The 16052-nt window shown below is 41.8% G+C and overlaps 1 protein-coding gene across 1 annotated transcript in view; it reads right to left on the reverse strand.

Moving 5' to 3' along the window:
* LOC126236816 (ATP-sensitive inward rectifier potassium channel 12-like) overlaps positions 1-16052 on the reverse strand; it is a 157346-nt gene that overhangs the window by 51388 nt on the left and 89906 nt on the right. Inside the window, exon 3 of the mRNA XM_049946413.1 lies at positions 5909-6079. Coding sequence (XP_049802370.1) covers positions 5909-6079 — 171 coding nt within the window. The remainder of the gene's footprint in view (positions 1-5908; positions 6080-16052) is intronic.

Raw genomic sequence — 16052 nt, forward strand, 5'->3', positions numbered from 1 at the left:
AGTGGCTTCTATTCTATTTTGGAACCTATTCAGGAATTATTCACTTGTGTGTCAATCATACTTACGTAAACTTACGTTCCATGTGGACTGTTATCATTGAATTATTGCTTGTTCTGTGTTGGAATAAAATTGCTTATTGTACTGTGCTACATGGAAAACGTTATTTTGCATGCGTGTGGTTCGCTGTGGTCACCACAGCGGCTTTGCCCTTTCTACATTTCGATTCCGACATCATTAACTCAACATCTGTCATTCAGGCGTTCATGCAATCGCTGAAAGGAGAACAGTGTTACTAACTTTTAATCTATCTCCTTCAGTGTATGGGTTCGCCATTATAATAAATGTAGGTCTTTGATGAGAGCCTAATGCAATGATCGATACCATGTATGTCACTAAAGCGGATTCTTAGTCACTGATCCAAACCAAAGCTGTTTTTTACTACTATTTTTTTAATCAGTAGCCATCCGAATGAAACACAGTACTCGAAGATGCCCAATGAGACGCGAACAAAGAAGGTTTTTCGGTCTAGGTGACTGAACCCCTCCGAGATTTCAGGTCTAACAATGCAATACAACGTTACTTCATTTTACGGTAGTGAAAACAGTGGAGAGTTTAGCGACAGTAGAGGGACTAACCATCGGTCCTAGAATGAGTAGACTACTGTATGTAAGAGCAATATCTGAGTTCGCGTTTCAAGGGCAAAGGCGCTTTTAACCACACATTAAGCTGTAGGATAAGAGTCTCGTATTATATATGAAAAATACTCTAATGTGCACTTTACATCAGACACAATCTCTATGTCACAAACATTTTTGTTACTCACTTAAACAACTTAGAGAACCAAAAAATTAAAACTGATCCGCGAGAGTTGATTTTTATGTAAGGGTTAAATGCAACATGGAAGCTGCCAGCCAGCAGTCCATTTCCTCACTACAATCGATTAATAATAATCCCAGTGAAGAGGAAGGCTGCTACAACTGACACCATAGTATGTCTAAGTAATAAGTTTCCTTTAATTTACGTCTATGGTCACAATCTTTTTGTTTAACAGATTACCGGTTTCGGTCTTTAATGACCATCATCAGATCTGTTTCATAAAAACAAAGTCCTAACGTACTGCAGCCATAGTGGCATCGCCAATGTTAAATGCGGAAACATTTGACGATGTCACTATGGCTGCAGTACATTAGGACTTTGTTTTTATGAAACAGATCTGATGATGGTCATTAAAGACCGAAACCGGTAATCTGTTAAACAAAAAGATTGTGACCGTAGACGTAAATTAAAGGAAACTTATTACATATACGGGTCACTGTGTTTTTTCGCGACGATGTCGCAGCTTGTATTTCTAAGTGATTTAAGGATGTGAGGGAACGGAAGCAGATGGGAAGAGCAAACTAGCCCTATGGAAAAACGAATTTTAGAGAATGGCAAGGACTATAGTTAACCTTAGATCGTTGTCCGAGCAGTAAGTAGAAATTCAGTTTACTCTGAAGTTAAAATACTAAAGTACTGTTGTGGATACTTAAAATATTTGGATTTTAAGCATTATTACAGTAAGAAGTACTGCAATCTAATGCAAACAACAAATGCTAACTCTCTATTAACCAGATACTGTATGACAGAGTTTGTGACTTTGAAAGCTCACTCTATACAAAACTTATTGTGTTTCGCTACTGAGGTCTGAATTAGAAGCAGTACTATTCTCCAGAACAATCATTTCTCATCTCCTAGCAAATTAAATGAACTTCCTCCGCTCTTTTCTCCAAGATACCAGAAAATACCCACGTACAATAATTACATTAAATTTAAATGGGGCGGTGGATATTGCGATTGTATTTGCACCAAGAGAATGACTTTGACGCGGATCCCGAGAGAAAACAGATAAAGAACTATAAAAACTTCGGAACGTTTGAGGAAATGAAACTCTCGAAAGTACTGGGAATAGATGTATTAATTTGCAAAAGGTAATACATCAAGAACTCTGGTTAGACAAGAATAACTGTAACAGACTCATATGCACTGAAGGGAAAACATTGCAACACGAAACAAACAGAGTAATGAAATTTCGTGAATATATTTGTCTAGGTAACGTAAGCGTGAGATAAGCCATTGCAAATGTGAAATACTGGTACATTAATAACCGGTGTAACCACCAGAACGTTGAATGCAAGAGTTGATACGTTTTTATTTTATTAGTTGTATGACAAATGATGCTTCTCAAAAGGTGCAGCATCGCAACCCTTCCGTTGTGCATTAACTTGCTGGGAGAGCCAGTCTTTAGTCACAGGAACAGAAGGGAACAAGAGCCAGATAATATAAAATATTTCATATGTACCGTGAAACAGCAACAATGACCCACATATTTGATGAACTTTTCGATTGTGTTGCCACTGAATGTGTTGATCCTCGCAACATTTTCGCCTCCAATTGTCAGAATATTTCTCTATTGCTTACCCATTGTGAGCAAAGAAAGATTTCCATTGGACTTCTGCTACAATATCATTTTCCAAAAAGAATCAATGCGGGATACTAAGAATGCAACTGTATGTTGTATAGGTGCCGTATGTCAGTGTGTGCGATGGAGTTCCATACCAACTGCACTTGATCGGCCGGTACAGGAACGGTTAATGCTGTTCGTGGATAACGTCGGAGTTGTCATCCAATGATGTCCCATATGTGTTCGATTAGAGACAGATGTGATGATCGAGCAGGCCAAAGCAGCATGTAAACATTCTATGGAACATGTTGGGTTACAACATCGGTATGTGGGCGAACGTTATCCTCTTGGAAAACAGCTGTTCATGAATGTCAGCACGACAATTCGAATCACCAGATTGATATTCAAATATGCAGTCATGGTGCGTGAGATAACCACGAGAGTGATCTTGCTGTCATACGAAATGGCCCACCAGACCAGGTGTGGGTCCACTGTGTCTAGTACGCAGACAGGTTATTTGGATGCCCTCATCCGGCCTCCTTCTAACCAACACACCACCATCAATGGCACCGAGGCAGAACTAGATTTCATCAGAAAACTTAACTGACTTCCGCTCTGTCCTCCAACGATCTATCGCTTGATGCCACTGAAATCGCAAACAGCGCTGGTTTGTGGTCAGTGGAATGCACGCTGCAGGGCGTCTGGCTCGGAGTTGTCCTTGACGTAACCGATTTGTAACAGTTCGTTGTGTCACTGTGGTGCCAACTGCTGCTCAAATTCTGCTGCAGAAGCAGTACGATGTGGCAGAGCTATACGCCGAACATGATGGCCTTCCCTCTCGGTGGTGACATGTGGCCTTCTCGAGCCCGGTCATCTTGCTACCGTACATTCTCGTGATCACCGTACCAGCAATCATCTACAGTTGCTACATTCCTGCCTAGCCTTGCTGCAATATCGCAAAAACGACATCCAATTTTTCATAACTCTTTAACACGACCTCATTCAAACTCAGCGAAATTGTGGTAATGTCCTCTTAAAGCGAATCTTGACGAACATCAAATCACCATGCCCAGTCTCAAAGGTAACTAACGCTCACGATCGTTACAGCAAGTATTGAAAGCAAACGTGATCTGCATCCTCTTAGTGGCGGTACTAGCGACATTCTTAAGCGACTGGCCGTAAATTTGATTAGACATCCTCTTTCAGATGTAGAAATACGCCTACAAACTTTCGTTTTTATTTTATTTATTTTTATTTACACGTCAAGTTCCGTAGGACCAAATTGAGGAGCAAATCTCCAAGGTCATGGAACGTGTCAGTGCATGAAATTGCAACTAAAAGTAATAATAGACAAAGATAAATGATTATGACCCGAAAAAAATTAGTCCATAAGTTTAAGTAAACGTAATCAACAATACAATAAGAATCAGCTTAATTTTTCAAGGAACTCCTCAACTGAATTGAAGGAGTGACCCATGAGGAAACTCTTCACTTGCGATTTGAAAGCGCGTGGATTACTGCTAAGAATTTTGAATTCGAGTGGTAGCTTATTGAAAATGGATGCAGCAGTATACTTCACACATTTTTGCACAAGAGTTAAGGAAGTCCGATCCAGATGCAGGTTTGATTTCTGCCGAGTATTAACCGAGTGAAAGCTGCTTATTCTTGGGAATAAGCTAATATTGTTAACATGAAATGACAGTAAGGAATATATATATATATATATATATATATATATATATATATATATATATATATATATATATATTGAGAGGCTAATGTCAAAATACCCAGACTCGTGAACAGGTGTCGACAAGAGGTTCGTGAACTTACACCACTTATTGCCCGAACAGCCTGTTTCTGAGCCAAAAATATCCTTTTAGAATGGGAAGAGTTACCCCAAAATATAATACCATACGACATAAAGGAATGAAAATAAGCAAAGTAGACTAATTCTCGTGTCGAACGATCACTCCTTTCAGATACCGTTCGAATAATAAAAATGGCAGTATGAAGTCTTTGAACAATATCCTAAACTTGGTCTTTCCACGAGAGCTATTTGAACACCTCGAAATTTGAACTGTTCAGTTTCACTAATCATATGCCCGTTCTGTGAAATTAAAACGTCAGGTTTTGTTGAAATGTGTGTTAGAAACTATAAAAACTGAGTCTTACTGTGATTTAGCGTTAGTTTATTTTCTACAAGCCACGAGCTTAGGTCATGCACTGCACTATTTGAAACCGAGCCGATGTTTACAAACAACATTCTTTACTACCAAGCTAGTGTTATCAGCAAACAGAAATATTTTAGAGTTGCCTGTAATACTAGAGGGCATATCATTTATATAAATAAGGAACAGGAGTGGCCCAGCAGTGATCCCTGAAGCACCCGCACTTGACAGTACCCCAATCAGACCCCACATCAAAGCCGTTATCAACATTGTGAATAATGACCTTTGGCTGCCGGCCGCGGTGGTCTAGCGGTTCTGGCACTGCAGTCCGGAACCGCGGGACTGCTACGGTCGCAGGTTCGAATCCTGCCTCGGGCATGGGTGTGTGTGATGTCCTTAGGTTAGTTAGGTTTAAGTAGTTCTAAGTTCTAGGGGACTTATGACCTAAGATGTTGAGTCCCATAGTGCTCAGAGCCATTTTTGACCTTTGGCTGCCTGTTGTTAAAGTAAGAGGTGAACCAACTGTGAGCTACTCCCCATATTTCCTAATGGTCCAACTTCTGGAGCAATACTTTGTGATCAACACAATCAAATGCCCTAGTTAAATCAAAAAATATGTCAAGCGTTAGAAAACTTCTGTTTAGGCCATCCAGTACCTCACAAAGAAAAGAGAATATAGCATTTTCAGTTGTTAAACGACTTCTAAAGCCGAACTGTACATTTAATAGCAAATCGTGTGATATTAAATAATCAATTATCCTTATATACACAGCCTTTTCAATAACGTTTGCAAATACTGGTGGCATAGAAATAGGTATAAAATTATCTACATTAACCCTTTCTCCCTTTTTATAAAGCGGCTTTACTACTGAGTACTTTGATCGCTCAGGAAACTGACCATTCCTAAAGGAAAAATTACAAACATGGCTAAATACATGACTAACATGTACAGCACAGTACTTTAATATTCTGCTAGACAGTCCATCATAACCATGAGAGTCCTTAGTCTTCAGTGATTTAATTATTGACTCAGTCTCCCTCATGTCTGTATCAGAGAGGAGTATTTCAGACATCAATCTCGGAAAGGCATTTGCCAAGAAAATTATATGATTTCCTGTAGAAACAAAATTTTTTATCTCGCACAACTCATTCTTGGCGTTGCGGTTTTTGTCCGTCATTGTACAACCGTAACCGACTCTTTGGGCCGACAAGTTTATAGATGACTCGATCGCTTCTAAGAGAAGAATTTATCCTCAAAGGCAACTGAAAGTAAGTGGTGGAAAAAAGAAAAACTTACCCATCCCGTGTCTTCTTGAAAGGGAGGCAGGTTCTGCGGTTCGAGGTCTCCGTGGGCAAACGCGATGAGCCACCAGAGGAGCGCGAAACCCAGCCACGTGAGGAAGAAGCTCATCGACAGCAGCAGCAGCAGCCAGCGCCAAGGCAGGTCCACTATCGTCGTGAACACGTCCTGCAGCAAGTCAACGGCCAGTCAGCGTCCTGGTATCTTCACACAGAGAAGGTCAGTGGCACACAGTTAAATAGAGTTTTTCAGCTTCGGTCTTCAATGACGCAAAATTCATTACAGAAATGCGACGAACTTGCTGGAGTAATGCAGAAATTGCATCTATCTAAAAACATTCCTCTTTCTGACGCACATCGCAGCCCAAACCACTTGCGCCGGCCGCGGTGGTCTCGCGGTTCTAGGCGCGCAGTCCGGAACCGTGCGACTGCTACGGTCGCAGGTTCGAATCCTGCTTCGGGCATGGATGTGTGTGATGTCCTTAGGTTAGTTAGGTTTAAGTAGTTCTAAGTTCTAGGGGACTGATAACCACAGCAGTTGAGTCCCATAGTGCTCAGAGCCATTTGAACCATTTGAACCAAACCACTTGCTCCCGACAAAATTCACTGGACGTAAATACAGATTTCAGTTTCATGCACCTTACAATCAAAAGTTAATCCCAGCGTGTTTCTCATTGTTTCTCTAACAGTTAAAGTCTTTTCGAACACCGAGTCCCAAAACTTAACTGAGACGTGTACGGTGTGAAATTTCTAGCTGAATTGTTTAAGTGAAGAAATGAAAGCTAATTTTTTTTTCCTTTCGGTACTAACAATATTGTCCCTGTGAGATGGTCGTTAATAACAGAGATTATGTGTGACAAGGGTGTGGCGTCGATAGTTACAATGTCACTATGTAGGTGCACGCTCTCGTAAGTTGGCACTACGAGAGAAGACTAACTACACCGACCACAGCGCCTTCTGGGCGACGCTGTGGAGCTCAGCGAGTGCCCTCTTGATTTCGGCCCATTTAATCAAGAGCAGACGGCCTGGAAACATCGCTTCGACAACCGAGTGGGCTAGTTTGCTATTGAGACTTTGATTAGACATGGGCTACATCTTCACACCTACGTGCTCATCCTAGCCAAAGTTATGTATGCATTTGTTATTTACTTGTGTTTTTGACTCTTGTAAAAGGTGTTCGAGTTACATGCAGCACTGAAGTGCTTCACCTCCCCTGCTCATACTCGCTTCCTTAACTCTCGGCCTGTATTACAGAAGCAGTTCACAGGAGCAGACACACGCACCGCCTATCCAGGCGGGATACAAAAAAGGGCGTTTTTCTTCCGTTAGTTATATGACAGCTGATGCTTCTCAGCCGATGCGGCATCGTACCGCTTCCGTTAAGCGTGAACCTGCAGAGAGAGGCGGTCCTTAGTCACGGGAAACGGAGGCAACAAGTTCCTGACAATACAAAATATTTCAGCTGCGCATAATGCTGGTTCTGTGAAACAGCAAAAATGCCACTGAATGTGTTGATCCCCGCATATTTCCGCCTCTAATTGCTACAAGACTTCTCTGTTGCGTACACAACATGAGCAAGGCAACATTTCCATTGGAGTTTTGTTTGCAGGTGATATCTGCTGTAACAATCATTTCCGGAGAGAGTCAGACCCGTATACTAAGAATGCGACAGTCCGTTGAAGTACCGAATGTTGCGCCACATTTTGCTGCAGAATTTGTTTCATCGCAGTGAATGGTAGGATAAATTTCATCGTTCAGCTTCGGTAGATTCGAGCGTATTCGCCAAGAGGAAAGACAACGGAACTGATGAACCATTATGTTAAAATGATTTAGAAAATTGTTCTGGTTTAGCTGCCTATTGGACTATCACGGACAATATTTAGCTTCTCATATCCTTAGTCTAGTTAAAAAGCCGCGTACTGTTCCGTAGCACTTGGTTAAATTCAGGAGAGCTGCAGTGAAGAAGATGCTACAGGATATTGGTCTTGTGATGCGAAGTTTCCAAGTAGAATTCTTTTCAGAATTTTGTCTCTCTTGTAAGGAGAGACACAGTAGTCGAAATCAGCATAAAAGCAGGGTTTCTGCGAAAGTAATAATCAATGTCTCAAGCGTACATGTGATCGAATTTATTATAAAAGTAGTAGATACATATAAGACATATTACAAAGTCTGCTTCATAACACAAGTAACACAAGTAAGGCGTTTGCATTTCCTGGATGGAAATTGGTAAGAAGGCACTCACTGTTCTGTTGTGTCTGCACTGTTAGGACTTTGTCCAACCTCCGTTCTTCATAATTACCTCGAAACTTTTCTTCGGCGTTGATTTTGTTAGGATTTGTAGTTCTTGTAGTGAAATTGTCACCCACTCTTCTCATTACGCTCTTTTCAACTCTTATAAGGTCTCAAATTGCCTTAACATGCTATTTTAAAACAGAAACGTATTCTACTCATCAAGCCAAGACGTTTGATAGCACACATGCCCTACTTCAAGTAAAGTGATACTAATTTGAATAGTACGGAGAGTAATCACTCATATATGGCCGACATGAGCTCGATACTAACGAAGTTCCCTACTTTGCATGTTAATAGTCACGTAATATCGCAATCACTTTGAACTGAAGTTGACTCAGGTAGTTCCCAGCTTTCAAGAGATGTAGATCATGGAACGCATTTCGAGAGGAGCCATAAAAAAAAGCCGACCCTTTGCAGCGGGGACGCAGACACCATTAGCTAACAATAAGCCATTAAGCGCGCTTCTCTGACTTACGCCTGGGTGGAACGGGAAGAAACAGCATAGCAGGGGTCCGCGTTGCCGCTCTTAGAGGACCAATACACGGAATTCGCATTTAAGAAAAATGCTGAGTCCCACAACAAGTTAACAGTGAGGCACAGGCGACTGAACAGAACACTGTAGAAAGACCACACCTGATGCCTGGAAAAGCTTCCAGGAAAGGAATGCTTTCAGAATAATAACGGGTGGTCTTCGAAAACCGCGAAAAACATTGTCACTTTGTTTCTTCTTTTCAAAATAGAAAACAGCCCACAGAGGAAAGCACTGCTATTTTCGACAAATACTCGCATACGACGTGATGAAGGTGTGGAGAACACAAGGTTGAACGTGGACAGCTCTTGTATGGGTGGAGTCAGAGTATAGGAGCGAAATATGAATGCTATAGGCAGAAGGAAAATGGAAAATATCCCCCCCCCCCCCGTAGACGCTGCTCAAGTTTCGTTGGTCCAAAAAAAACGACGCAAGTCGTACCATAATCAGCATTGGTCGCTACGACTTGTGGTGTGGGATGAACACAAGGTACTGTAGGAAGAACAAAAAGATATACAGACTGGGGCTGTGGGTTGAAGGGAGAGAGAGCTCTTTAGTCCAGGGTCATGTATAGATGGAACACTTCCTGTTCAGTCGGCCTAGAAGAGCTTCTTAGTGAACACTTGTGTTCACAGGGTTCGAAAATCTCGAAACATCTCCGGAGTGGAGATTAAGGATTTCGAACCGAGTTAGTTATGTTCTGCAGAACAATTAAACAGGGCAGACGTGTACACCTCGCTAAGCCAGAGCGAGTGGACATTGCCAATAGTTTAGCTAGGGAAAAGGTTTTTCGCCTCTCGGCTGATACAGTCAAGGCCAGAGTAGTATCTAGGTGTACAGGTCCGCCCAGCGTCGACGTGATGCCGTCATAATATGCCACTGCCGACCACAGCAGCCGCCGATAAAGCACGGTAAATATCGCGTTTGCTCAGGTGCTCAGTAAGGGAGTCACTAGCTTGTGTGTGCACTTCAGTTCTATTGGAGATTGGAGTTGTGTTACGTATTTTCTTCTCATTCCCTCGCGTCCGTGCTAGCCATGTATCATGTGTGTGTTCATAGGGCTTAAAAGTCGAGAAACGTATTGGTAAATAAACGTTATTGTCCAGCTAAAATAGCATAGACAGTAGGGCGTATTGAAGTGTCGTGAGTGTAACATTTTGGAGGGTAAATTGTTTTGTGATCATTGTACTGCAAGTTACACTAGGGGTTCTTTTCTCATGTAGGAAAGCTTTTGAAAGGTTCTTATGTGTTCATGTTTTTCACGATTAATTTAATTTTGTTTGTGAATTCATTGTCAGGATCTTCCTAATTATAGAGGATTTTCCAATATCACCAACTATACACTTGAACCCAATGTGTGTGGTGGTTCTGTAATAAAAATCTTTAGTACAGGTAGCAGTAGTTTGTGTGTTCTAGAGTAGAGGCTTCCCCTTCGTCACTGAAATACTTCAGGGCGCGTATGACGGCTGATATTCTGATTTCTAATTGTAACATCACCTAGAATCTCCTTACCTTGCAGGTCCTAAGTTCATAGGCACATTAGTTCTGTCAGATATCTCCGCGCATGCCAAGTGGTAAGGACCGGTCATAACGACTGGGGCGGGTACGTTATGCCAAAGCAATACGTGATTTACCTCTACTGCAGAAGGCTGCCCAAATCATAAGAATTTCTGCTCATTCTTCCCTGCTGCTCTATTCTCCTCAGATTGTGCGTCATACTGAACTGCATCTTGACCATCTAAAATTTCTTCTCATCACTGAAGATCACTTTGTCCCATTCTCAAGTCCATGACATATGGATTTCAGCAAACTCCACTCTAACTTGTTTACGTTTGGGTGTTGGAGCAGGTGCCTGCAGTCGTTTCTTGAATGCAAGATGTTTATCATTTGACAAAATTTGTGTCCACACCTGGCAATTACTGGTAACTGTACATCAGCAACAATTTGCGCGAAAATAACCGTTTCAGTGTCTCAGAAAATTTTCTACTTTGCGCATATTTTCCGTTCTGTCCATATCATGGGTCCAATGTAACGAAATTATGAATCCCTGTACCTGAACGGTTCAACTTCTTGATTATTTGACGACTGTAGAGCGCTATCTCCTTCTCTAGACCGATTTTTCCTTTTTCTCCACACGATAACTGTTTTCCGAATCGTATTGTGACAATCATGGTTTAAGTACACAAACGCACTGTCACTTAATGATCTCTTTCCTGTCTGCAGGAAAGGCACATACGCCCACACTAACACCGCACACAGCCGATTGCCTTTATAGCGAGCTCCATCCTCCACCACTTGAATCGTTGATGTCTTGCTATATATTGTACTACTGACATCAAATGCGATACCATTTGACTGCATTTGTCAGTATATTGGATCTGATACTACTGCATAAACACTGTGCACAATTTTAATTTTCTTATAAATATTCATGCCTTTATACTACTGCAATTGCTGTAATCCAGAAAGTAATTGAGGACGTAGTTTGCGAGTGCTACTCTGAGGTGAAGAGGTTGGCACAGGAAAGAAATTCGTGGCGGGCTGCATCAAACCAGTCACAAGACCGCTGAAAAAAAAGAAAAAAAAAACTGCCTGTTACAAAGTTTAAATGTGATTGATATGAATTAGATGACTGTCCCTTGATATGCCTGTTACTTATCAAGTAGGACCAACCAGCTGCTGGGGATCCAGAGACACCATTAGCTAAATCATTTTGGGTGAACAAGGAAAGGCTCTCCACTTGAGGGAAGTTAGCCGTGAATAAGGACGGCGACGTCCTAATGAACGGCAGTACACAGCGTGGGACCTCCCTGTTTGGCTCCTACGTACGTCTCGCATAAACTGTGTGTCTTATGTCACTCTTTTAGTTTGAGAGGAATAGACAGTTCCCTTGCATCTCTTTGAGACTGATTTAAGCTAGGAGTGCAATCCGATTGCAGCTGGATATTTCAGGCGATCCCCAATACCCAGGACAGACCACCTCTCCCTCGACCCCTGTTCATGTTAAAATCACATCGCCCGTGTTCAGACCTGCACGGACTAAGAATGTGGAGTAGACCATAGAACCAGGATCGGTGTTGGTTAGACCAACATTTGGTAGGTCTAAACAACACCGATCCTCGGTCTACGGTCTACTCCCACTACACAGATCGTACGGAGAAATTGGCCTCCACGTGTTCCGCAAGTGCCTATGGCTAAACTCTCTGCTCTAGTGCAGATTCAGCTGTTTTAATGAGGTAAGTTTTTCGATCTACTGTATGGGGCACAGGAAGTCACATTTAGCAAGTGGTGGTTTAAAGACCGGTCGATAATGAGGTCAGGAGAGACGGAGTATGAGCTCGAACGGAGAAGAAAATCGACTACATTCTTTTCAAAGGAACCATTCCGTCATTTGCATTTAGCGATTTAGGAAAACTACGGAAAATTAAAAAAAAATTGATGGCAAGATGGAATTCAAATACCGACCTCGTAAATGTAAATGCAGTGCCTTAACCACTACGTCACTTCACTCGCAGTTTCGGTTAGCAAGTAACCTCATCCTGTCGACCGACAGATGATTGTCTGAAAACACTTTGGGCCAATTACACGAAACATTTTACCAACTAGCATCAAGCAAATCAACTGAGCTCACAGTTGTAGGGTCTCGATAATGTGACTCTTAATGCCTTATGCTAACCAGTTAACTGTCCGGCTGGTCCCGGCGGAGGTTCGAATCCTCCGTCGGGCAGGGGTGTGTGTGTTTGTCCTTAGGATACTTTAGGTTAAGTAGTGTGTAAGCTTAGGGACTGATCACCTTAGCAGTTAACTCCCATAAGATTTCACACACATCTGAACATTTTTGAACAAAACAGTTAGCCCTGTGATGACTACACGCTTGGAAAATCAATTCTTTCTCACGGCATTATCAATTTCTTAATTGAATCCCTTTTCAGAGCAAAATTTTGATCGAAGTCAACGTATTCGTTACAAATTTGATAATAAATAGGCAGGAATTAACCGGGCAGCTTCTCCTGTCTCCTACGCACTGCTGCACACAGGTAGTGTTTGTCACGCTTAACTTGTGCCAGAGTCCATCCAGTACATACATCGCCACATAACACGGTAGTCGTGAAAAAAAGCACCCAGGAAATATGTACACTTAACGTTGCCTTCAAGAAGTCGAGATTCCACGTGTTACCACAGTCAATAATATTGTTGTTGTTGTGGTCTTCAGTCCTGAGACTGGTTTGATGCAGCTCTCCATGCTACTCTATCCTGTGCAAGCTTCTTCATCTCCCAGTACCTACTGCAACCTACATCCTTCTGAATCTGCTTAGTGTATTGATCTCTTGGTCTCCCTCTACGATTTTTACCCTCCACGCTGCCCTCCAATGCTAAATTTGTGATCCCTTGATGCCTCAAAACATGTCCTACCAACCGATCCCTTCTTCTAGTCAAGTTGTGCCACAAACTTCTCTTCTCCCCAATCCTATTCAATACCTCCTCATTAGTTACGTGATCTACCCACCTTATCTTCAGCATTCTTCTGTAGCACCACATTTCGAAAGCTTCTATTCTCTTCTTGTCCAAACTGGTTATCGTCCATGTTTCACTTCCATACATGGCTACACTCCATACAAATACTTTCAGAAACGACTTCCTGACACTTAAATCTATACTAGATGTTAACAAATTTCTCTTCTTCAGAAACGATTTCCTTGCCATTGCCAGTCTACATTTTATATCCTCTCTACTTCGACCATCATCAGTTATTTTACTCCCTAAATAGCAAAACTCCTTTACTACTTTAAGTGTCTCATTTCCTAATCTAATCCCCTCAGGATCACCCGATTTAATTTGACTACATTCCATTATCCTCGTTTTGCTTTTGTTGATGTTCATCTTATATCCTCCTTTCAAGACACTGTCCATTCCGTACAACTGCTCTTCCAAGTCCTTTGCTGTCTCTGACAGAATTACAATGTCATCGGCGAACCTCAAAGTTTTTACTTCTTCTCCATGAATTTTAATACCTACTCCGAATTTTTCTTTTGTTTCCTTTTGAATAACATCGGGGAGAGGCTACAACCCTGTCTCACTCCTTTCCCAACCACTGCTTCCCTTTCATGCCCCTCGACTCTTATAACTGCCATCTGGTTTTTGTACAAATTGTAAATAGCCTTTCGCTCCTTGCATTTTACCCCTGCCACCTTAAGAATTTGAAAGAGAGTATTCCAGTTAACGTTGTCAAAAGCTTTCTCTAAGTCTACAAATGCTAGAAACGTAGGGCTGCCTTTTCTTAATCTTTCTTCTAAGATAAGTCGTAAGGTTAGTATTGCCTCACGTGTTCCAACATTCTACGGAATCCAAACTGATCTTTCCCGAGGTCCGCTTCTACCAGTTTTTCCATTCGTCTGTAAAGAATTCGCGTTAGTATTTTGCAACTGTGACTTATTAAACTGATAGTTCGGTAATTTTCACATCTATCAACACCTGCTTTCTTTGGGATTGGAATTATAATATTCTTCTTGAAGTCTGTGGGTATTTCGCCTGTCTCATACATCTTGCTCACCAGATGGTAGAGTTTTGTCATGACTGGCTCTCCCAAGGCCATCAGTAGTTCTAATGGAATGTTGTCTACTCCCGGGGCCTTGTTTCGACTCAGGTCTTTCAGTGCTCTGTCAAACTCTTCACGCAGTATCTTATCTCCCATTTCATCTTCATCTACATCCTCTTCCATTTCCATAATATTGTCCTCAAGTACATCGCCCTTGTATAAACCCTCTATATACTCCTTCCACCTTTCTGCCTTCCCTTCTTTGCTTAGAACTGGGTTGCCATCTGAGCTCTTGATATTCTTACAAGTGGTTCTCTTCTCTCCAAAGGTCTCTTTAATTTTCCTGTAGGCAGTATCTATCTTACCCCTAGTGAGACAAGCCTCTACATCCTTACATTTGTCCTCTAGCTGCCGGCCGCGGTGGTCTAGCGGTTCTGGCGCTGCAGTCCGGAACCGCGGGACTGCTACGGTCGCAGGTTCGAATCCTGCCTCGGGCTTGGGTGTGTGTGATGTCCTTAGGTTAGTTAGGTTTAAGTAGTTCTAAGTTCTAGGGGACTTATGACCCAAGATGTTGAGTCCCATAGTGCTCAGAGCCATTTGAACCATTTTTTGTCCTCTAGCTATCCCTGCTTAGCCATTTTGCACTTCCTGTCGATCTCATTTTTGAGACGTTTGTATTCCTTTTTGCCTGCTTCATTTACTGCATTTTTATATTTTCTCCTTTCATCAATTAAATTCAATATTTCATCTGTTACCCAAGGATTTCTATTAGACCTCGTCTTTTTACCTATTTGATCCTCTACTGCCTTCACTACTTCATCCCTCAGAGCTACCCATTCTTCTTCTACTGTATTTCTTTCCCCCATTCCTGTCAATTGTTCCCCTATGCTCTCCCTGAAACTCTCTACAACCTCTGGTTCTTTTAGTTTATCCAGGTCCCATCTCCTTAAATTCCCACCTTTTTGCACTTTCTTCAGTTTGAATCTGCAGTTCATAACCAATAGATTGTGGTCAGAATCCACATCTGCCCCTGGAAATGTCTTACAATTTAAAACCTGGTTCCTAAATCTCTGTCTTACCATTTTATAATCTATCTGATACCTTTTAGTATCTCCAGGATTCTTCCAGGTATACAACCTTCTTTTATGATTCTTGAACCAAGTGTTAGCTATGATTAAGTTATGCTCTGTGCAAAATTCTACAAGGCGGCTTCCTCTTTCATTTCTTCCCCCCAATCCATACTCACCTACTATGTTTCCTTCTCTCCCTTTTCCTACTGACGAATTCCAGTCACCCATGACTATTAAATTTTCGTCTCCCTTCACTACCTGAATAATTTCTTTTAACTCGTCATACATTTCATCAATTTCTTCATCATCTGCAGAGCTAGTTGGCATATAAACTTGTACTACTGTAGTAGGCATGGGCTTTGTGTCTATCTTGGCCACAATAATGCGTTCACTATGCTGTTGGTAGTAGCTAACCCGCACTCCTATTTTTTTATTCATTATTAAACCTACTCCTGCATTACCCCTATTTGATTTTGTATTTATAACCCTGTAATCACCTGTCCAAAAATCTTGTTCTTCCTGCCACCGAACTTCACTAATTTCCACTATATCTAACTTTAACCTATCCATTTCCCTTTTTAAATTTTCTAACCTACCTGCCCGATTAAGGGATCTGACTTTCCACGCTCCGATCCGTGGAATGCCAGTTTTCTTTCTCCTGATAACGACGTCCTCTTGAGTAGTCCCCGCCCGGAGATCCGAATGGGGGACTATT

The sequence above is a fragment of the Schistocerca nitens genome, chromosome 1 (genome assembly GCF_023898315.1).
Source record: "Schistocerca nitens isolate TAMUIC-IGC-003100 chromosome 1, iqSchNite1.1, whole genome shotgun sequence".
Taxonomy (NCBI): Eukaryota; Metazoa; Arthropoda; class Insecta; order Orthoptera; family Acrididae; genus Schistocerca; species Schistocerca nitens.